We start from the raw sequence: 22,106 nt of genomic DNA on the forward strand, positions 1-22,106 counted from the left end.
TCCATTGGTTTGGGTAGATATGTTGTTTTATCTTTTCAAGAAGAAGTGTAAGAGCAGCAAGCAAACCATTATCAAAGGAGATTGCAGAGAGGTTCATTTCTCACATATTAACATACCGATCATGAAACAACAATCACCGTCAAACGAATGCTGCCAGAGATACAATATCTCTATTCAACCACAAATTCTTATCATAAGGAAATCCGATAGTTACAAAACCCTGCACAAGGTCCTCTAGTCTCTTGCTCATGAAAATGGTGAGGGTCCAACCATCGATAATAATAAGAAGAGGGTACTCCTTTTCAAGCCAAGTCCGATACGGGTTCCTCTCAAAAATATGCATACCTCACAGCCACTAACAGTCTAGCAACCTGCATGCACTCAGTTTATCAAACACAAAACAATAATTACAACCTAGAACCAACTGCAGTAAAATCCCAGCAAAAGCCATCTTACCCGAGCATCTGCACATGCCATCAGGTGGATTTTTTAAGTTTAGCTAGCTCATCCAATACATCTTTAAGTGGTTCACTGAGCCTGCTTTTCTTAGCCTAGATCAAGCAATAAAAATTTCAAACTAGCATCTTTGCCTTTTTTTACAACAACTCTCATTCTCCCCCCTTGGGACACAATAAACAATTTCATATATCAGATTTGAGAAATTCCTACTAGTCATACCTCCAAGGATCGAACAAGAGCAAAAACTTCATCAACAGTTTCTGGACAAGTATTTGCAATCACACAAATCTGCAACAACAATTTGGAACTAAGACAGCAGAATGATTGTTTAAAATTAATCACTAGGGAGGAGACCTAATACCTCACTGTAAGAGACACCATATTTTGAAAGAGCCCTGATTGAGTTAATGGTTCAACAAGAGATGGAGCAGACAAATGCAATATAAAGCAACCAGTTAAAAAGAAATTGTCTATATACAAGTGCAATAGAAAAAAAAGTCAAGGATACTCAAGAACTCGTCTGACAGACTGGGGATTAGTATAATAGCTATGAGTCTTGGCATACTGCAGTCCTAAATGGAATGATCTGAAAAGAGTGTTAAGAGTAATTTGATGAATCCTTCCACAAACAAACAACAGTTCTAAACACGTTCTTACTCGGGGAGCTTAATAGTTGAATCTTGAGAGAGCATAACCATTTGTTCCTGGATGCCTTCTAAAATATTTGCAGCCTCACAATCCATGAGGCATTTAACATTTTCTGGAAGTTCTGCAAATAATAGCAAGGACCTTTACAAAAGCTTCAGATATAAATCTCAAGAGTGAGGCTAATTAAAAAAAAGAAAAATCTTAAAACCAAGAGAATATTTTCATCAAGTTACATGATAAATAGTTCAGAGACGATGAGAGAGACAACAAGGCCAATAGAAGAGCGTCTACAGCAAAGTTCAAGGGCCAATTCAAACAAAAAATCCAAGTGCCAAATGAAAAGCAGTATGCACACATGAAGAAAGCTGTAATTACCCTTAACAGCACAAGGAAAAGTAATGGCCAGCAAATTGCATTAGAAGAACATAACAAATAGGGGTAAAAGAGAACACAATAAGACACCTTGAAAGAAAGTATGTTCCTTTGGCAATATAACAGCATAATTTCTGATTTTTCACTTCTCCATCACAAGATATTTTTCACACTTATAGAAAAGAAGATTATAAGTAGTGTGGCATACATACTTATGATAAAGGTGCAAAATGAAAAAGGATTTACTCCGTAGAAAATAGATGTATTTCTACTTCTTAAAATGAAAAGTACTACATATTTATACATTGAGCATGATGGTATGCACACTTACTACAAGAAGTAAGCAATCTAATGAAAATTCTTACAGGAAGAAGCAAATTTTTTTTTTCAAGTCCTGCAACTGAAATTACTGTTAATCATTTAAACAGACAATAAATACAATCTAAATGCTGACTGTGACAAACGATTCACTTAGTAAACAGGGTAATAAACATTCAAAAGAATCATGTATGGGCAGTTCAGGCGAGTAAAAACCCTGTTCAACTCTGAGCTCCAATGACTTTGCTTCTTTTGCCACAGGGGCCTTTCCACCATTGACTACCTTTTCTCCCTTTCCTCCCTTGGCCCAGTCACCTTGTGCATTGAATTTTATGCAGTATCAGTAAAAACAGTTAATAGACATAGAAAATAGAATTCTTGAAAAAATAATAAAGTTGATCCCTTTAGCCCTAAACCCGAGAGCTTGAAAGATGGGGCAGTACCTTTTCCAACAGGGATTGCAAACTTGCCATCAGATTTTAGCGATGAGAAATTAAATCCAAGATCAGTTAAACCTGTAAAAAAAGATAGAGCAGGATTTATAAGCAGAATAAATCTCGAAGAGAAGGATAAGCTCAAAAGGCAAAGAGAAAAAGGAAAAACTTTAGACCTTCCGTTCCAAACTGAACTTTCCTTCCCCTCTTTGATCTTGCAGAATTATCGTCTTTTCCTTTCAATGAAGCCACGGAAGAACGATGAGCCACGAAGATTGGTAAAGGATAACAGAACATTTACGGAAGAAAGAGTAAGAATGCATGCATGCGGTAGAAAAATTTGAGTGAAGCCAAAATTAAGGAAATGGCATTAGCGAGCAAGAGGCATAAGTGGTAGTTGGAAACTAAAAAATGGAGGGAAGCAGCCTGATAACTATTAAGTAACAAGAGCCGGCAGGCAGATAGCATCTCCTGAGACGTTGAAGGAATGACGATGAGGTAACAAGGGAGCTAGTAAGGAGGTTTTTGCGATTTGGTCCTGTATTGGGCAAGAAATAAATCCTTCAAAGTTGAGGTTTTTGCAATGAACAGAACAATTAGAGACGAGGAGCAAAGGAAAAGGGGGTTGAACATAGAATAGTGTGAAGAGCATCAACAGTAATGCACGAATCAAAGATAAAGAAGATAGAGAGAAGAAAAGCAAACCATGTCTCGCAGTGGCAGAAGCCGGGGTAGATTTGAGAGCAGATTTAGGTGTTGTTTTGGTGGGCAATGAAAACCCTTTGCCTCCCTTCTCCGACATTTCAACCACCAGTTAACAATTAATCAAAAAACACAAAACCCAACCTTTTTAAGGCTTTTCACTTGTCACACATCAAGAATAACATGCAGTCGAAAGATCAATCAAAGGTTTACCCGCGCAGCGAGGCAGAGAGGAGAGAAGAGGAGAGGATGGAGGCAGGACAGACAGAAACAGAGAGAGAGACAGAGGTGGAGTGCTTCTCCGACTTTAGACACGGCATCAGGCCTAGAACCTGTTTGGCGTGTTTTCTTTGCCGTTGTGGTTGCTTTGCCCTTTTTTTGTATGTACTTATGATTGTATGTATGCATGTATGTATATGCGGCTGTTTTCGTTGTTGCCTCCTTATATAAAATTACAGATGTTAAATAACTTTTTCGGTTTATAAATTATATTATGTTAAATTTTTTATTATTTAATTTGCCAACCAAAAAGGCCAATGTTTTCTTAAATTTTATAATTTAATTATATATATATATATATAGTTTTTATTTATTTATAATCTAAAGAGTCCAATTTGGCATCGATGGGCGATGGCAATACCAGTTTGTAGTCTTTGATTCAGTAATTAATTTAACATAACAAATGATGATTCCACTCTTAATTGTTTACACATGATTTCCCCCTAAACCACAAAAACAACAAATAAATACTCGGAAGAAAGAAGCCAGTGTTTCAAGCTGCAAAAACAAAAGGAACATAGACGGCTCTACTTCGAAACACAGAATTTCGCCGTTGCACATGCAACCATCTTCATCTGCGTCTTCAACTGGGTCTCATCCTCAGGTATCATCAACTTGTGAGTGAAAAACAAAACTTGGGAATGTAGTGGTGATGTCTCTGTTCACCAAGAGACACAAAGTTAATAACAAGGCTCCCTTCTATGCATAATTTTGCTTCCAAAAACTTTATAATCTATATCATCTTCCCTTCCCTCCAACATGGAGAGACACTTATATCACTAGTTTTCAAGTGTTAATAACCAACATACTTGAGATACTGAAGAGTCATATTCTTCAAAAGCGAAGGATGCCGCAAAACAAGGCTTCTCCACTCTTCCTTGTCAATCTTTCCATCATGTTTAGTATCAGCTTCCTCAAAGGTCTATCCAATAAACAAATTTAGGCGAAATATAGTTACACCACCATATGTGTGAATCAATTAGTTCATGACACTAACACTAAAAACAGCACTGACGCTGTGCTTACACTACTTCTAAACATCTCTCAGACCTGCAGCATCATGTAAATTGATTATCTATTGAAAACAAAACCAGCATAAATTTCAAACCTAACTGCTGCTTCCTAAGATGTAACTTAACAGCACAGACATAGCATCTCCATTGATGTCTCAGTTTAAACACCGCAACTCTATGTATCTAATTGTAATTTAGTAAAATTCTTCATATTTCAATGTTTGTACAACTCAGGAGTTGCTCTGTCCTTCATACTTCATTGTTCTAATAATTGCTTCCTTCAACACATGGAAAAGCTTTTCAACTTACCAATATATGGATGGAAATTAAATTTTCAAACTACTAGTTTAGACACATCCATGAAGATCGTGAGAAGCACAGCGTTAAAACAAATGAAAACTAGGAACAACATGTCTATGAGTGCATCAAGGAACAAGTCCACTAACATAATAATATAAATCAGAGAAGACAAATACAGAAAGGGCAGCCTTAATTAGCTATAGTAGAGGAACAAGTAAATAACAACATGCCGCCTCAAACAACAAATCACTACAATCAATTAAGGAAGCACCTTGTCAATGATACTCTCGATAACATCATCTGACAGATTCATACCAGATTCAGCAAGCGTGGCTACTACCATTTGCTTTACCTATACGTTAAAGATTTATGGTCACAGTACTTCAGAGATGTCTCAAAAAACATAGAACATACTATGTTGCAGGAAACAACCATGCTGGTAATATATTTGCCTTGAAAAAGAATAATACTAGAGAACAGAAAATGTTACTTTGTTCCAGACACTGCTGTACCTAGTGAACATAATAGAACTGAAAGTACCAGTAATATTATCACCAAAAGAACAAAACAGCAGAAATATGCTGTAAATTCAGATTTCTGGTGCCTACATATAACCTTCGACAAATGAATTACAGTGCAGAAACCTAGTTAGAAAACTACAAAGTAAACATCATAGCAATATTTGACGCTTGTAATAATTTCAAAATGATTTTTTAGAGTAAAGATTAGTAAGTGTAATGTTGACAAGTCTTCATTTATTCATTTAGCACAAAAATAATAAGATACCTCTTGTCTCTCTATGAACCCTTGCTGTTTGAGATCGTACAGCTGGAATGAAACTGCAATTCCAATAACATTCATAAATGCACTTCACCATGTAATCATGAGGAAAGCTAATGTTGAAAGTGCTGGAGATGACTAATTCTATAAAACTTAATGATGTATCATAATTTAGGCACTCTATCAATGAGGTTCATATGCCAGCCCTCCCTCAAAAACCCAAGAAGGGAGACATGCTGCAAGTGCTTATAATGAGCTATAGCCCCTTTTCTCTGCTCTTGATGGAGACATTGTACATTTTCTTAATATTAGCTACAAATGCAATAAGTCCTTGAAATGTTAAGTGAACTTACACTCAATTTTATCATCAATTGGTGCATTGGGGTGAAATACAGACAAAGCACGTGCAAACTCTTCAAAATCAAGTATTCCATTGTGCTTGGTGTCAAACAAGTCAAATACCTACATAGTTTGAACAGCAATCTCAAGCACCATGAGTATGTGGTAAGTTATATAAAGTCTGTTGAGCGAGAACCACCAAAGGGGGAAAAATCCAGGGGGTGAAAAGCAAGAAAGCAAATTAACACTCATTTGACGATGCTAAATTTTTCACAGTAAAAAGATACCCGATCTGCAAATAAGCTCTCCTTTTTGTTTGTCTTAAACAATGCCAATTGAAATTCTTCCTGTAACATAAAATAAGTAAAGAGCAAGAAAACTAAAATTAGAAATGTATCAAGCATTCAGAAAATATTTCTGCTTAAAAGGGCAGGCTTCAGATTATATTGATATGAAAGAAAGTCTATTTTTGTGCAGAAGCTGCAAAGAATGTAACAGCACAAGCATATCTAAAAATTAATGATAAATTACCTTGTTGATCAGCCCATCATCAATCACAGCACTGCTGATTTTTTTAAATAGCTCATACAGGGCTTCAATTTCACTTACACTAACTGCATTTGAAGGGGGAAGAAGAGTAAATATCTAGGCACTGTCCATATCTCCTTTTCCAATGAAAATTGAAAAAGTGCAACTGGTAGTCACAGAATAAAATTAATTAAAAATGATCAAGTTTCCCTTAAAATTTAGGAGAAAGGAAAAAGATCACCATGCTGGTGCATTTCATCACTTTACATGATCATTCTTCACCTAGAACTGTAAATAAAACAAAAAAATCATTCTTCAATTTTGACCGAAAATATCACTAAAAATGTAAACATACACACAGTCTCCCTTGCCAGAGCTTCCGGATCTTCCAGACCCTTAGGTTGCTTATATAAATCAGCATCACAACAATTAATGACTGCAGCACATAAATGCTTTAATCCTTCTAGGCACTGCACCATGATCTTTTCCAGATATCAAAATGCTCCATAACTGCACACAAGAGGAACCCAACTCTTAAACGTTGAGAGCTTTATCTTGAAGAATACCCAAGAAACTGGCAAGTTGTTGACGTTAAAACCCATAATATAATTTCCCCAACATACCAAAGATTGAATTTAGAAACTCTATGTGTGCACATAGATAACAAGTTCTAAACCAAAAGTAAACACAGCACATCAGAATAATTTGACACATACTTGAAAATAAATTAAATTCCAAGAGGACATGTTTCTGAAAAAAAAATGCACCTAAATGTAGCACGTGTTTTTTTAATTTCAACTAGAAAATGCATGAGAAAAGTATAAAACAATAACTGAACATAATCAAAGGTAGAAGCTAATATAGGGCAACTATAAGATAATTGTAAGTTGATAACAAATTTTGTTTGATTTGATGTGAACATGCAACAAGAAGAGAAAATGTTCCACATGTCACCAACTAAACTCAGTTATTAATCTGATGATTCCTTCCCATCTCCTTTGTCGTCTTAGAAAGCCACAAAATATGCAGGGAACACAAGCCTAAACCATTTTGCAATCGATTTTGAATTTCCAAGAAGCAAAGATAAAATTCAATCCAATTCCGTAGCTATTTGAAATTAAACAAAAAGAATCATTGGAACATTACAACCAATTGAATGTTGAGCAGCAGTCAGAATCGAATAGATTTTTCCGTTTCCAGTCTTCTGGGTGACAGACAAAGCAGAAATACAAGACGAAAAATATTGGCGAAATTGGAAATGTGAATAAATGCTTGCATGCATGCATGCTATTCTAATAGGCTATGTAAACTACAAAGGCAAAATGCAGCGATAATTCTGTAATTTTGCACAGAGGGCTGATATATGCACCATGTTGTCTTCCTTATGTTATGTTTTCAAAAGCACCGTCAGAGACTAACTCAGTTAAAAATATCTAAAGAGCATCCTTGCATCTCCATTCCACTTACACCGGTCTAACAGAAATATCCATTGAGGCCACTGGGAAGCAAGCAGAAGAAGTAAAAGCTGGGTGCCTCAAATAAGAGGTTCAAAGATTCTTCCTTTCTAGTATAATTGATTCATAGCAAGAGCAAGTTTAACATTAAGTGGCATGCTTGAAATTCTAAGAATTAGACAGTGAATAAAAGCCCCAGAGGTAGAACTGCATATGGCAAGAATTTCGAGGCCGGATACAAAATGGTGTAGGAGAGACTAAAGCGATGAGAGAAAACCATCACTGCATTCGATATCAGATATAAAAAGAAAGACAAGTAAAATTCCAAGGAGATGCTTATATCGTTTATATTGAAAAGTGATTGTACGAGTATGCAACGAAATCTGGCTCTTTGGCCATAGCAATTCAAACGGGGAAGAATGAAATAAAAACCGACGTTACAGCAGTTAATCAAAGCATTGCACATTGAGGATCCAACAAGCCCAAAATCCGATTCGAGAACTCCAATGGCAACCAAAAATCCAGACATGGTTCACGCAATTACAAACAGAAACAGATCAAACCAAACAAGCAAAGATTAGGGCTTTTAATAAAACAAAGAAAACAGAGTCATGGAGACAGAATTTTCATTTTAACAAATAATATACTAGTATATATTACCTTTCAGAAGAAGCAGAGAGGAGAAATGAGGAAGAGAAAGGAAGGTGAAGAAGAGCAGTCAAGATTCTGATGGTGAGGCATGTCCGACTGACTAATTGTTTTTCTCTGTTTTGTTAGTCTCTGGATTACGGAAACGAGGTGCCCACTGCTAACGCCAAAGGCCCAAGGTGGGTTATAATATAATATACTATAGTGCTAGTGCAATTACTGCTTTACTACACACAATGATTCTGATTTATGATTTCGGATTTGATTATTGATTATACAGATACACACACACAAATAAAAACCTTCCATACTCCGACATTCGGGGAAACAACAGAACCCACATTAAAGGGAACACCATTAAGCGTTCCGGCTCTTGTTTTACAACCCAACCAAAGCCTTGACAAGTTACAAATTAGATGAACCCTCTTTATCACGGATCCATGTAAATGTAATGGCACACCCCTTACAAGTAATCTCTATGTTCAACCAATGAACTGCCAATGTTTTGAATATATCATTTTTGGTAACTTCTTAGAAACCCAATGGCACATCTGGCTCTGCATCACTTGTGTTTTGGTTGCTTGATTCTGTTTAGCCAGAGCCTAGAAGTCTACAAGGCTAGCCAACTGTTTATTTATGTTATGGTATCATGTTGGGAACGAGTTTGATGTTAACCGCATTCTTGTAGTACATAAAACAGAATTCAAGATTTTGAGGGGATTAGAAATCCTCTGCCTTCACTTGAGCCGGGCGTTGTTGATGATGCACTTATTCTGTTTCAATGACAACAGTTAAAGAAGCTGGAAGCGATGGCTTATACTTCTCCTGTTCTATTCATCTGCAAAACTAATGCGTACTTATGGTAGGATTTCGGTTCACGAACCAACTCTTTTCTTCTATTCAATAGGACAGTACTGTAACTAAGTTATTTATTGGTCTTTACAGCTGAAAAGAAGTCGCTTTTTTCCTTTTGTTTTTTCTGGTCTGATAGGAACTCTTTTTGCCTAGCTACCACAAATGGTGCATTACTTACTGCAATGCAATTATATATGCAAAAGGGTACACGAAACACAATAGCACAGAGAATTAGGGAAGAGGGAGTCTTCAAGTTCAGAATTTGATTGCAGTAATTCGACTATCTCTCTCGACCTTTATCATGCCCTTGGTCTGATCTACTTCTCCTTTGTACTATCTTCTTGGGATCCACTTTGCTTGCAGAATTCGCTTCACCTCTCCTTTCTTTGCCCTTCTCGGATTCTGCTTCCCCAATGTCCCCTCTCACCCCCTTTCCCTCCAAGCTTTTCATCTTTTCGTGATGCTCACTTTCGCTGCTTTCAGTAACCGTGTTCTTTCTCCTTGCCTCTTGTTGCGGCTTATCACCCTCTTCTTCCGTAGCTTGTGTCTGTCTTGCTTTGGAGATCAGCTCTGGTTTATGACCTGTTGCCCTGGAACCACTCTCTTGTTCGAAAAAGAGGACTTGCACCACTGTTCTCAATGGTAGCCTCTCGTTCTTCACAGCATGGGCACGTATCTCTGGGGACAGTTTCTGGCAGTCTAGCATTCTGCACAGGCTCTTCTTCTCTGCTTTACTGAGATCAGGGTGCTCCTGCTTAAATCAATCAGGACCATGTTGGAAGAAATACAATCTGTGAGATGGATGTAAGATGGAACTTTTTGGTCCTTATACTACTATGTTTTTCGGGCTATCAACAACTCAATAATCCAAAAACTCCACTTGCATTTAATGAATGAATAACTAAAACAAAAGACATGCATATCCAATCAACATTCCTAAATGCTTTAAGCACAAGGACTGAAGAAATGAGAATTCACATCAGACATATCAGTGTACCAGTCCGCCCAAAATACAAATATGAAAAATTGGCGATTGATTAGTAAATTGGTCTCACCTTGAGATAAATATTAATTGCCTTATAAAGGCCATCGTGGTCTCCCCTCGCACTATCTGGCAATGCGTCAGCTACATAAACTAGTTTGGATATTGGCATGTTGACATCCCTTGCAACAACTTGAAGATAGGAATCTATAAGCTTTCCAATCTTTCTAATTGATCTAAGCAAGTGGCTGTTTTCTGCAGATGCAGGGTTTTGTCTTCTCCATAGCACCAAATAACTTTCCAATACTGCTGAAACCAAGTCAATATCATAGTAGTGCTGATCAGAAGACAACTGGGAAGGAAGTAGCATATCACCTACCGTTGCCTCCTCAAATTGCAGACCAGCTCTCCTTATCAGTTCAGTCTTCGTTACTGGGGAGGCTCCTACATAATTTGCAATGCTAAGGAGCCTTAACAAGAAGCCAACTGAAACTGAACCTCGATCAGCAGGAATCATGCTCACAATGAATTCAAGAATTCGCCTGCTTTTTTCCATAGATTCTTCAGTCAGAGAACCTGAACTCTGTGGGGGTCTAGACTTTGTAGTGTCTGGTAGCCAACGACAGGCATAAACATGCAAAGCTTCACCAACGAGCTGCGGTGGCAGCATATAGGTTGATCTAACAGCAGTAATTATGCATCGAAACAGGTCTATGTCAAGATCAGATATGTCTTCTGTCCACCAATCTTTTGGGACAGTCTGGTGTTGTTTTTTGACGTATCCTGGCCTAGTATAAGTGTAGGACCATGAAACCTGCAGGAAGTCATCAAGATTAACCTAACGTATACCTTGAAGAGCACACGATTTTAAAAAAATACTGTTTTGGATATTCTTTCTGGGGGAAAATATAGAAGCAGGAAAATAGATGTAAAACCTTTGCTGGGGGTGTGAGGATTTTCTCTACAATAGAATCAATGCACCTTCTAATGATTCCAAGGTTCTCTGACCACTCAGGTAACTTTATTGTAGTCTGTAGTGTGACAATCGAGTCCTTCCAACCTTCAAGAATGCATGAATTGAAGAAAGCTTCCAGTTTTAGAACAAAATTTCCCTTCTCAATTGATTCAGTCATTCTAAGGAACTTAGCAGCACAAAATGCAGGTACAAAGTTATGGGCGCTGAGATTGATTGTTATCCCATAGCAAAATTTAGCACAGAGTTCGAAAGCATCTTCACCTCCGGGGATATCATGAAGATCTATGATTACAATGTCAGAATCCTCAGAATCAGAGCAGAGTCGTTGTAGGAGTCCACATGTTGGAACAAGTGGAAACTGCAACTAAAAATAGCACGATTAATTTAGAGGCTAAGTTATATTGACTCACCAATCCTGAATGAATTAGTAATGTATTGTAACTTAATCACTTGTTCAAATTTCTAGATTTTTCCAAAAGGAATTTTCGTCTTTCACATTCAAATTGCCTAATGTCTGCCTTTCAGGTACCTTTCTATGGCTGATGTTTTCAGTTCTAAGCAAGGGACTATCTACCTCGGCTGTGTCATGTTGAGTGTACCAAGTAAAACCATCTGTCTTCTTGACAGAGGTAACAAGCTGGACTCTACTTCTCCAAAATGCTGACTCTAGTCTAAATGTGACACACGCTAGAAACCATTCAAATAAGACAAGGATGCATAACATATGATGAAGAATGCTGATCCGCAGGACCATCTTTTATGCCACTACTCGAGGCAATATATTTATTTATATCCAATATGATGAACTCAATAAACGATACCTTATGAAGAAGATAACAAATGTTGTTAATCCTTATTGTAAGATCGCTTGGTATGTCTGAAATCACAGTCCTGCGTTGCCAATCGCCAACTCTATTAGATTTAAAGCTTGTGATTGTTGCCAGTTGTGTAAAATAAGGACAGTCGCACTTGTTATACCTGGTAGCCTCTTCTGTGTAGAAGGTGTCTGGCTTTGTCCCAATTTTCATAAACTTCATTTTTTTTTCTCTTCCTTTAATCAAAAGGTCGTGAATGATTAATTTTTCCCCTTGCAACACTGCAACGTTTGATGAAGAGACGGTGTCTGAAAGATTCAAGGCTTGGTGATATTAGTAAATACATTTCCAAAATGGATTCTGTCGAAAGATAAAAACATATTAATGCTATCAGGTAGCATGAAAGAAGAACATGTAGTAGTAACATGCATACAAACAGACAGGAAAACCCACAGCCACAATGCACGTGTCGAGGCACGTGCATACTCTGACAAGAGCAGTCGCCTCCATTAATTAATTACGGTTACGTTGACATAACCCCTTTGTTTCTTTACAGGATACTGGTTTTTGGTAACTGCAGATATTACTGAAAGAGCCATTAAAGAAACCGAATGATCAGCCAAAATAAATGGTTTCCACTGCTTTCAACACCAAAGTTGGTAATTGCAGAATATACGTTTAATGTAAGGGTGGGGTTAGGTGCAAAATTTATTTGTTCTGTTTTTTAACTCTTCGTCTGTCCCTGATCCATGCTCTTCTTTCTTCTCATCCATTTTCTGTTCATTTGCCAATTACGGATGGAGTTAAAAGAAGAATGGAAAAAGGCAAAGACAACTAATGAGAAGCTGGAAGACAGGCCAAAGTCGACATAATAGTTTTGGAAGAGGATATCATCGTATCAATGCATGCAGGCCAAAATTACGAAATAAACCGAGTGTGGAGGACATACTTACAAAGAAAGAATAATCTCTAAGGCAAAATGGGGCTGTCAAAATATAGCTGCTAGAGTTGAATGAATATTGGTGAATGAATAAACTCATCCATTATGCAGTTCAGAAACATGGAAAAGAAAATGACAGGGACAAGAAGCTGTGAGGTAAAGAAGGGGAGAGGCCGAGGGAGTGGGAAGTGGAAGAAGAAGAAGAAGAAGAAGTAGACAACGAGAAGGTCCAATCTACATACTAGAGCTTCAGTCAGTAATCAGTATGCAAAAGTGTTACCTATATAAATGCAATGTATGATTAACACAACTTTGGGAAGTAGCTAGGCTCAATCACCTCAACTTTTATTCAACAAGGGGTCCCATCATCTTCATGACCTTTCCTGTATAGAACCCTACAAAGCCCTTTAGCATGTAATAATATGTCTTCACCTGCAAAATCAAAAAGAAAAAAATAAAAATCACCTCTTTGCTGTCATGCACTGGAGTGAGATTTGATAGCGCGCGTGGAAGCCACGAGAGTCTTGAAGAAACAATATATATACATATTAGCAAGCTTTCCGGCTTTAAGTTTTAAACCTCTTCTGAAAGCCATTTATCTAATCATACCTTGGCAGTTTAATTGAAGTTCATTTAGTTTCTTCAGCTATGTATTAAATTGTTAGCTCAAGTTTCACCTGGCTTCAGTGTCTTTTTAACTTGTTCTGCCAATTCCTCGACACATGTTACTACATGAAACTGAAAGGCTCGAGAACAATGAATGAAGTTTGCCTAAAATTATTTATCTTACAGAAACATGAGTTGCAGTTATTGACCATTACCTTGATTAACACGTCAGTGTCCCTACTGCTATCAAACATAACACCTGTATGCACTCTAATCCACTATCTAAATATTTAATTTCTCTCCCTATTAGTCTGTGTTCCCATTTAATTGTTTTCAATACAATGGAACCTCTTATTCTTAGGTCCTACTCCCAAGCAGCAATGTACAGGTCCCTATGAATTTATTCCTAAGTCACACAAATTCATTAGTATATATGTATGTATATATATATATATATATATATAGCAGCTAAAACGAAAGAATAACGTCATCCATCTTGGCCCATATCTTCATATAAAGCTAAATCCCATGTACTAAAATTTTCGAAAGTGAAAGCTTATGTATTCTTTTGCATACATGCATTAATTATTCATTGATGATAGTCAGCCTAATCCATCTAAATCATATATTTATATTTGGTAGGAGAGAAAAGAAAGAAAGTGAATAAGAAAATGGAAGGATTTACTTCTTTCTTTTCTCTCTAAATTGGGAGGAAAACAGTCTTTTTATCTAAGTCAATCATTTTATTTATAATATTTACCTCTAGCCTCCTTCCTTGCCTCTATTTTCTATCTTTCATACCAAAAACAAGAAAAGGAAAAACAGTTTTCCTTCCCCTCCTCCATTTTTTCTCTCCTCACTTCTCTATTTTCCTTCCTTCCTCCAAACAGTTTGAACGAATTTGTACATCTATCTAAATAATTTCTAGGCTTGTCTTTTTCTAAAAGAATTTTCCTTTCAGGGAAGGATGGACTGGAAATATATATAGCATATCATCCATCTTGATTAGTGATCTTGAGAATGTGGGAAATATGTTGTTAAGCAGTCTTAATTACAGTCATATGCTTGAGCCAATGTTCATTAAAATACTACTATACTTTATGTCATAAGAAACAGGCTACATATGCATAGGTTTCTGAACATATATGTATGTTCACATATATGAGATACTAGCATTTTAGAGTTGGGTATGGGCATGAACTGCAGCACGCTACTTTCCTAATCTTATCTCAGTAAACTCGTTCCAAACTCAAATCAAAAGAAAAATATCATGCGTCATCAACACAATATGATTCTTCTGTGCATGCAGATGGCTTGACATATATACTTCTCCAAACTATTTAATATCAGCAATCAATTAAGACGGGGTGAAAGGTATCGAGCATACATATAGATATATCTAAAGAATATAACTCGCTGCAAGAAAGTAGCTAGGCATATAGCAATTAGCCTTGCGGACGGAATAGAAGTAGCTAGCTAGCTCACTGGCATCAATTTTTGTGGATCATGGACTCGACTTTCGTCCGGCTTTAGGCAGGTGGTGAGTTTCCATCAAGTATAAGTATATACATGGACTATCTGGAATAATCCGAGTGATCATCCAAATTAATATATATGAAAACTGGTTTTCCTAATGTTGAAGGGAGGAAATTTTTGATCAGTTAGAATCTGACGGACTTGATGGAAATTAATTAATCGTAATCAAGGTTGATATATATTGTTGTCAACTTTCGGATATGCATTTCATGCTACGGGATGACCAACTAATTATAATAAAGGGGAAAGTGGCTGATGACTAACTTTCTGAAAAAGATAAAAATAAGTGGCTTAGGTTTGCTTGGGTAGCTGTCATGGGAGCATTTAGCCAACAAAAAATAATACTAGTTAGAACTAGGAATGAAAATTAAGGGGCAAAATGGAAGATAAAATGTAGTGCTTTTTATCAACACTGATTGGCTGAAATCCAACCTAGTGGTCTGTGCTTTCCGTGGCAGATCAAAGTAAAAAACAAAAAAAGGTTGCACGGTGCATGCTAATGCTTATGCAGCACAGCATCCAAGTACTTGGGCAAATTAAAGCAACTTGAGCCCTGAGGTTTTTCTTCCTCATAGTAATAGGAAAATGACCACAACTTTTCTCAAGGTGAGAGCATGCATGAAGAATCCATGAAATGTGATGCATGCTTATGTCAGCCTTGCTCATATGACTTTCAAAGTATGATTAATAATATATATATATATATATATCTATATCTATATCTATATAGATGATGCCATCCAGATCTAGTGTGCTACTCTTTTATATATAACTGATCATCATAAACAAGTGCTCACAAAAGGTTTTACTATTGTCTTCTTGTCCTTTTTCTATTCGGAATTTTCTTTCCTTTTCCCAATTTTTTTTTTTTATCTTGTAGCAGAGCAAAGTATGGGAGAACTTATATCCGCATATGACAGAGTGAAAAAGCAGGCAGAGCCTTTGGTTGGGGATTTCAGTGGGAAACAACAACAACAAGTCAAGAAGATTTCTGTCAATCAAATCATCCCAATTAGCCCAGCTATTATCGCTGGCACTGGGGCTCGGACTTAACCAATATATATGGGGCAATCCCCAAAGGAAAAGGAAATTACTTATTAGTATATATAATTACTACACGGAGAGCAAGAAACATACCCCAATGATCTGCTTGTTGAAGTTCTTTAACTTGCTTCCAAGCCTGCAGTACCTGTTACGAGCTTAGGATGCCGAAAGCTGCAATATATATATATATATTTATTTATATTTACCCTTGAGACTCCAAGTGACTGCCCCAGGATGAGAAAGAAGCAGAAGCAGCGGCACTACTTTCTGATATAAGGCCAGCAGTATAGGCTGCTAAAATGGAAGATAACATATTTACATCAACCTATATGAACATGCGATGCAATATAATGCATATATGAGATGAGGCACGAAAGGGATATCTTATTTGCTTCATGCATGTAATCCAGGAGGGAGAGAGGGAGAGGGAGAGGGAGAGCGAAAGGGAGCGGGACGGGAGCTAGCTTATGGGTTTCTGCTAGACTCAACTAAAGAGACACGCCAACTAGAGAAGAATGGGTGTCCCAATGTCTAACCAGGACAGTCGGAGAGAGAGAGAGAGAGGAATAGGATGGAAAAGTGGTTGGTTGGGATTAGTCAACATGGTAATGTATCAAAGGCATGTTATCATAAGCTGCTTTGAATAGAATCCGAAAAGAAAAAGTAAAATTAAGGAGCAGTCTCTTCTTCTCTTCTCTTTATCATTTTCAGCTGTTGGGGGACGTCAATTGTGAGTGTGGCAGTGCAGCCTCCCCAACCCCAAGGGGCCGAGCCTAGGCCTTAGCTTGAAATTGGTGCTCTATGATTGAATTCGAGAAAAAGCATGCAACGCAAGTGGGCAGTGGGCTAAGACTCAAAGAGAGACTTGCTAAGAGGTGCCTGCCCCCCACTCCACCCCCAACTAAAAGGAAGGGATGGTGGGACCACCATGGAAAGATCCCCTGTGCAAGGCTCATCATGATACCCCCCACTATGTCTATGTAGGTATATTCTCCTTCTCATTAGCCCTCGGGTTGGCCTTTCCCTGATTTGCATGTCGGCCACGTGTCTTGTCCTCTACCGTTGGTTGCGCTGCTTCCGTATCAGTCTGATGGGATCTTTGTGACCCTGCTTGTTGGTTGTTTGGGAGGCCAAACACAGACAGGCATTTGAATTTTTCACCCTGTCCTGTCAATATTTGCAGTCGCAGTGTCTGGGTGTATGTATGTATATGCAGACGTGTTTGCATTGTGATTCCCACGTGTGGCTTGGCTGGTGCTCCAACTTGGTATAATGTGAAACAGATGGGGAGAGGAGAGGGTGAGGGTCCGCCACTCCCACTCCTCTCCCATCCTTTCAATAATCCCAAGTAGGTGTGTGTTAAGAAATTAAAATAGTTCATATGGTTTGACAAATTAAGCTTTGTATTAATAAATTAGCAAAAATTAGCAGTGGTCCTAGGCATAGCCATTTTATTTATGTCAATCATACAGATCCATGATGATCACAATAACATGCTAATCATCCATCATCATAATTACTTTTGCTTTTTAGTGATCTTGTGTGCTATGATTGGAGAATGTGCATGTGTGTTTACATATATATATATATATATATATATATATATATGTTAGAAACAAAGTAATTCAATAAATTAACAAAATATCAAAGCGACTTATTTATTTATATATATGGAAATAGAAATGGAAATGGCAAATAAGTGATATATACTTGATTCGCATAGGAAACAATGACAATATTTGTTAAGGGACTGTAAGATGTTTTTTGTTATCAAGTTGGATGACAGTGTCGGACACCTACGATCTCATTTCCTGTAATGAAAAAGTCTGAAATGTTTCTCTTCTTCCTTTTCTTATCAAATTTCAAATTAATTAATGACAAAGTAAATAGTTCCTAAATCCCAATGATGAGGTGGGTGTGGGCATGGGTACAGGTATAGGTTTCAATGGGAGTAGTCAAATGGCTCTCCCATGTTTGGGCATGCAGTTGCACTCTTTTGTTTTAGTTGCTGCCACCGCATTGCTTAAGTCTCACCGAATGAAATTCCCCCTTTCTCTTTCTCTTTCTCTTTCTCTGTTTTAGGGTTTAGGTGATGAGTTATAATCAAAACTAATATTTCTATATATACTAGTTGTTTTCAAGGATCCCTTGCTCTTAACAAGGAAACAAATTTTAGTGGAGATTGGAGAATGAGAATTATTGCAAGGGGGCTCTGCTTTGGGCCCAATCTGACGCTTCCCACTGCCCAGCCCCTGGCCCCTGCATTGTTTGCTAATATTCACTACTCGTTGCTGTTTCCATCTGGCCCAGTCTACCCACACCATTTGTTACAAATTAAATAATAGCCCTAACATACATATATATATTTACAAAATTAACAAGCCTTGCTCCCCCACATTCTACACCAATGTTTGGAAAAAACAAAGGACTCAAATGGAAAGCAGCTACTAGTATTCAATACTCAATACACAAAACAACATTCCTTCAAGATTAGCTAGGATTAAAAGCGGAAACAGCCTATCATAATCATGTGCAGACACCACTTGCAACTGAAACAACAATGGACAAAAAGAAGAAAGATTGAACCACATACCAGGATTCAAAATTTGCTACAGCTAATTCTCTTTCGGTCATGTTCCAAGAACATCATGGGCATTCAAATCCCCAATCTCAGGTTGACAGTACAATGTACAAAGAAAATTTTGCTAATAAGTTACAACAAAATTGCTCCAACTTCATAGGAAATAGCCTGCTATGTCCAGAGATAACTTATTTTCTGTCATTTTTTGAGAGAATGACGCAAGTTGCAAGAGCTTTCATCTTAATTCAATCAGTCACCAAATAAATCATCTTCACTATCATCATCATAAGAGGCAGACTTACTTCTAGGATTTCCACTTGAGACACCAATAGCCTTTCCTGTAGTATCATCCTGAGTAGGAGAACCTTGTCTACCAGCACAACTAACAGATGAGTATGCCCATGAAGAACCAACTTTGTCAGATAAAGATTCTCCATAAAGATCATCATAAATCCCACCTTTTGGAGCATTTTTTACCTTATTCAAGACTTCTTGCAGTTTATCAGTCACACCTTTCTGAAAACCATCGTCTTCCTTTACAGATGATGCCTCCTTACCTTTAGGAATGACTGTTGTCTGTACAAGAGATTCATATTTTCCAACAAGACTTCCTTCTTTCACACCTAGAGGCCCAGGTTCAGTTTCTACATCTGCACCATCTGAAATTCCAACGACTTCAACCAGCTCTCCCCCAGCTTGATCCCTGAAGGTCACTTTTAGTTTCTTCATTCTCTTTGAGGCTCTCTCTGGCTCTGTGCTGCCTTCTCTTCCAGACAATGACCTGCCAGACACATTGGATTTGGGCAGCAGGTCCGATTTGCTCAGACCATAACGATTTATAATTGTATTATAAGCTACAACGGCCTCTTCATCAGAAGGATCAGGTGGTGGGGGTAAATTTATCTCAGTTGGGGATGGAGGACGAGGAAATAGAGCTGCATTATTCTTCCTTAATATATAAGTTCTCGTTGATGCAGCAAAGCGCAAAGATTGCCCTACTTCAAGCTCAACGGGGGTATCTTTAGTCAATCGCTCATTTGCAACAAATGTTCCATGTGCCGATCCCAAATCGATGACATATATGCTGTTGAGGTTAGAACAGCTGGTGAATTACACTTTACATATGGTTTTCGAAAGAAGTTGGGAGCTTCAGAAATCAATTGTATACACAAGAATGAATAACCTATGATTTATTAAGAAATAGAAATACACTGTGTTGTGTAGCAATGACTACAAATCTAAAGGAATAACTTGAACTTCAAAACAGAATCAACGTCATTTTTAATCGTCAACTAGTAAACTCAGCAAAGTAGTAGAATCAAGAAGTAGCCTTTAAAATCATTCTGTACTGAGAAGTGAAAATAATAGTGAGGTGTGAATAGAAGTAAAGAAAGGGCCAAAGAAAATAAAAAAGCAATGGAAATAGAAGTGACCTGCCATTTTTGTGAGGAATGACAGCAGCATGCTGACGTGAAACAGACTGATGATCAAGCACAAAATCGCAAGTATGATATTGCCTGCCAAAGATGTGCCTGCGTCTATCGAGATTAATGTGATCAAGCACCTGTCCTTCCTTCAAAACTTGAAGATAATAGACCCCGGGCCGAGGCTCAATGGCCCAATCAGGAGGCTGCCAGATGGATTGACCCCCGCCAAGCTGAGTGGCTGGCTGAGGCTGAGTGTTCTCCTCCTGCTGAGGCTGAGCAACTGCATTTTGAGAATGTGAATGTTGTTGAGCTTGAACAGCTTTGGGTGTGGTTTTGGGGGCAGAATTTAGGGAGACCGAGAAGGGTTCCAAGGATTGAGCCTTTTTGAATCTATCAAGACCACCTCTTCCATACATTTTTTATTAATTATATTACTCAAAAAAAAAATCAAAGTCTGTTGATTCAATAGTTAATGATTAATATTCTTATATCACCACTCAGCAGCATCATAATTCGGGCTGTCAATTTTAGCAGTAATCCTCCTCCTCATTCCTGCACTTGAACTGCAACCCTTGAACCAAAAACCCTATAAATATTAGAGTAATGTAATACTACTAGAATACATATCGGACAAGAAAATTTCAGATAATAAAAAAAAAATAGGGAAAAAAGAAAGAAACCTTTTGATAACAAAAATAATGCACACCAGATAAACTTGGGTTGTGGAATAAAATTGTAAAATCGAGTTTGGATTTTCTAGAACATGGATAGGATTCCCAAAAACCCATCTTTCTTCAACCAATCATATTAACATGGTTCAGCTGCTACGTTACTATAACTTGAAAAGGGGGAATAGGATGCATAATTGTGGCCATAAATCTTCTAACAGAATCGATTCCAGCAAACAATACTACTACTACTACTACTACTTAATATATTAAAGATGTTTGTTGAAGATGAATAATCGCAGACACTGACTGACCTTGGTTGGTGGCTAGGGTTCATAGAACAAGGCAGGAAACGCTGAAGGCAGAGGCAAAGCAATCCGCCACATTGAATTCAACACGCTATCACCCTGACTCTGTCATCATCGTCAACCCAATTTCCTTTCCAAATGCCAAACCAAACCCAACCAACAAGCTTCAATCTCCGGGCGCAATGCCAGGGATCAAATGCTGCGATTCCCTGTCTTTCTTTCTCCAATAATTATTCTTCCTAGTATTAAGCATCAGTTTGTCAGTATTACAACATAATCTTTGTCATCCTGAACTTATGTCAATATAAATATGGACCGGACCGGAGACACAGAAAGAGTCAGTAAGACCCAACACTTGTACGGTAAAGACTTATGTTAAATCCTAGTCCTTGGTAGCCAGCCCATTTGGTGTCAGCAATCAGCCCATTCGAATCAGCCATTTTTAAGGGTAAGGGCTAGTCTCACTTCTTGTGCTCCTCCTACTCCCGCATATGCTGTTCATAACTTGCAAGGGTATTATTTTTTCTTTTTCTTGAACAAGAAATGCATCTACTTATCATTGAATCCAATACTCAAATATCATAATTTTTATTACTATCGATATTTAAATGTAGGTTAGTATCAATAACCTCTACATACAGCAGTATCCACCCAATTTTTGCATTTGAATGATGAGTACAGCAGTTTGTCAAGAAACAACACTTGCTCTTCACAATTTCAATATAAAGCAATGGTTTCACAAATACAATTTGGATATTCTTGAAGAGAGTAACAATGATTATCTTCAGCCAGAAATGGTAAAAGAAGCCATAACAGACCTATATTTCCAAAGACTGTATCATTAGTATGCCTGCTTCAATGAGGGGCTTGGTCTCTACAGGCATCAAACCGAACAAAGCAAAACTCTGCTAGGATCCGGAAAGAAGTTAAAGCCAAGAAACCAGCGAGTAATTGTCACATTTGCTTTCAAGCAAAAGTTGGGGCTGCCTTGATTCATATGCTCGTGCAAACAGCTATAATGCAAATTTGGATACATCTCAAATCCGCAAACATAACCAGCACTAAAGAAAACCGACCAATAGAATGCAGTCATT

At 37.6% G+C, this 22,106-nt stretch overlaps 4 protein-coding genes across 16 annotated transcripts; all 4 read right to left on the bottom strand.

Moving 5' to 3' along the window:
- Window positions 1-68: 68 nt before the first annotated feature.
- Window positions 69-3,327, bottom strand: LOC110423980 (DNA-directed RNA polymerases IV and V subunit 4-like). 2 transcript variants are annotated; one of them, XM_021438430.1, is made up of 10 exons: window positions 2,937-3,327; window positions 2,408-2,461; window positions 2,241-2,312; window positions 2,014-2,112; window positions 1,117-1,228; window positions 968-1,045; window positions 821-854; window positions 679-747; window positions 457-551; window positions 69-371 (listed from the first exon to the last, which is right to left on the bottom strand). In XM_021438430.1, the coding sequence occupies exons 1-9, from the start codon at window positions 3,031-3,033 to the stop codon at window positions 477-479; spliced, it is 690 nt and encodes a 229-aa protein (XP_021294105.1). In that variant the 5' UTR covers window positions 3,034-3,327; the 3' UTR covers window positions 69-371; window positions 457-476. The 2 variants fall into 2 exon arrangements, with proteins under 2 accessions (XP_021294105.1, XP_021294104.1); XM_021438429.1 differs by having other exon boundaries at window positions 2,408-2,467.
- Window positions 3,328-3,559: 232 nt separating this feature from the next.
- LOC110423693 (calcineurin B-like protein 3) lies at window positions 3,560-8,611 on the bottom strand. The gene is made up of 9 exons (XM_021437995.2): window positions 8,287-8,611; window positions 6,528-6,682; window positions 6,176-6,258; window positions 5,932-5,991; window positions 5,659-5,767; window positions 5,312-5,364; window positions 4,797-4,877; window positions 4,022-4,134; window positions 3,560-3,870 (listed from the first exon to the last, which is right to left on the bottom strand). The coding sequence occupies exons 2-9, from the start codon at window positions 6,649-6,651 to the stop codon at window positions 3,813-3,815; spliced, it is 681 nt and encodes a 226-aa protein (XP_021293670.1). The 5' UTR covers window positions 6,652-6,682; window positions 8,287-8,611; the 3' UTR covers window positions 3,560-3,812.
- A 537-nt stretch (window positions 8,612-9,148) lies between these two features.
- Window positions 9,149-16,691, bottom strand: LOC110423692 (Phototropic-responsive NPH3 family protein). Of its 10 annotated transcripts, none has more exons than XM_089784977.1 (8): window positions 16,235-16,691; window positions 16,122-16,164; window positions 13,180-13,274; window positions 12,066-12,210; window positions 11,909-11,978; window positions 11,047-11,451; window positions 10,185-10,925; window positions 9,149-9,880 (listed from the first exon to the last, which is right to left on the bottom strand). In XM_089784977.1, the coding sequence occupies exons 4-8, from the start codon at window positions 12,122-12,124 to the stop codon at window positions 9,410-9,412; spliced, it is 1,746 nt and encodes a 581-aa protein (XP_089641103.1). In that variant the 5' UTR covers window positions 12,125-12,210; window positions 13,180-13,274; window positions 16,122-16,164; window positions 16,235-16,691; the 3' UTR covers window positions 9,149-9,409. The 10 variants fall into 10 exon arrangements, with proteins under 10 accessions (XP_089641103.1, XP_089641102.1, XP_021293669.1 ...); XM_089784976.1 differs by having other exon boundaries at window positions 16,122-16,173; XM_021437994.1 differs by having other exon boundaries at window positions 11,047-11,171; window positions 11,349-11,445; window positions 16,122-16,690.
- A 1,816-nt stretch (window positions 16,692-18,507) lies between these two features.
- Window positions 18,508-21,482, bottom strand: LOC110423688 (SMAD/FHA domain-containing protein). Of its 3 annotated transcripts, none has more exons than XM_021437974.2 (3): window positions 21,019-21,482; window positions 20,043-20,607; window positions 18,508-19,693 (listed from the first exon to the last, which is right to left on the bottom strand). In XM_021437974.2, exons 2-3 carry the CDS (start codon window positions 20,450-20,452, stop codon window positions 18,859-18,861), a joined length of 1,245 nt encoding a protein of 414 aa, XP_021293649.1. In that variant the 5' UTR covers window positions 20,453-20,607; window positions 21,019-21,482; the 3' UTR covers window positions 18,508-18,858. The 3 variants fall into 3 exon arrangements, with proteins under 3 accessions (XP_021293649.1, XP_021293652.1, XP_021293650.1); XM_021437977.2 differs by having other exon boundaries at window positions 20,043-20,622; XM_021437975.2 differs by having other exon boundaries at window positions 20,043-20,599; window positions 21,019-21,481.
- Between the last annotated feature and the right edge of the window lie 624 nt (window positions 21,483-22,106).

This window comes from Theobroma umbraticum, unplaced genomic scaffold (genome assembly GCF_002168275.2).
Source record: "Theobroma umbraticum cultivar Fairchild unplaced genomic scaffold, ASM216827v3 scaffold_204.0, whole genome shotgun sequence".
NCBI classification, from domain to species: Eukaryota; Viridiplantae; Streptophyta; class Magnoliopsida; order Malvales; family Malvaceae; genus Theobroma; species Theobroma umbraticum.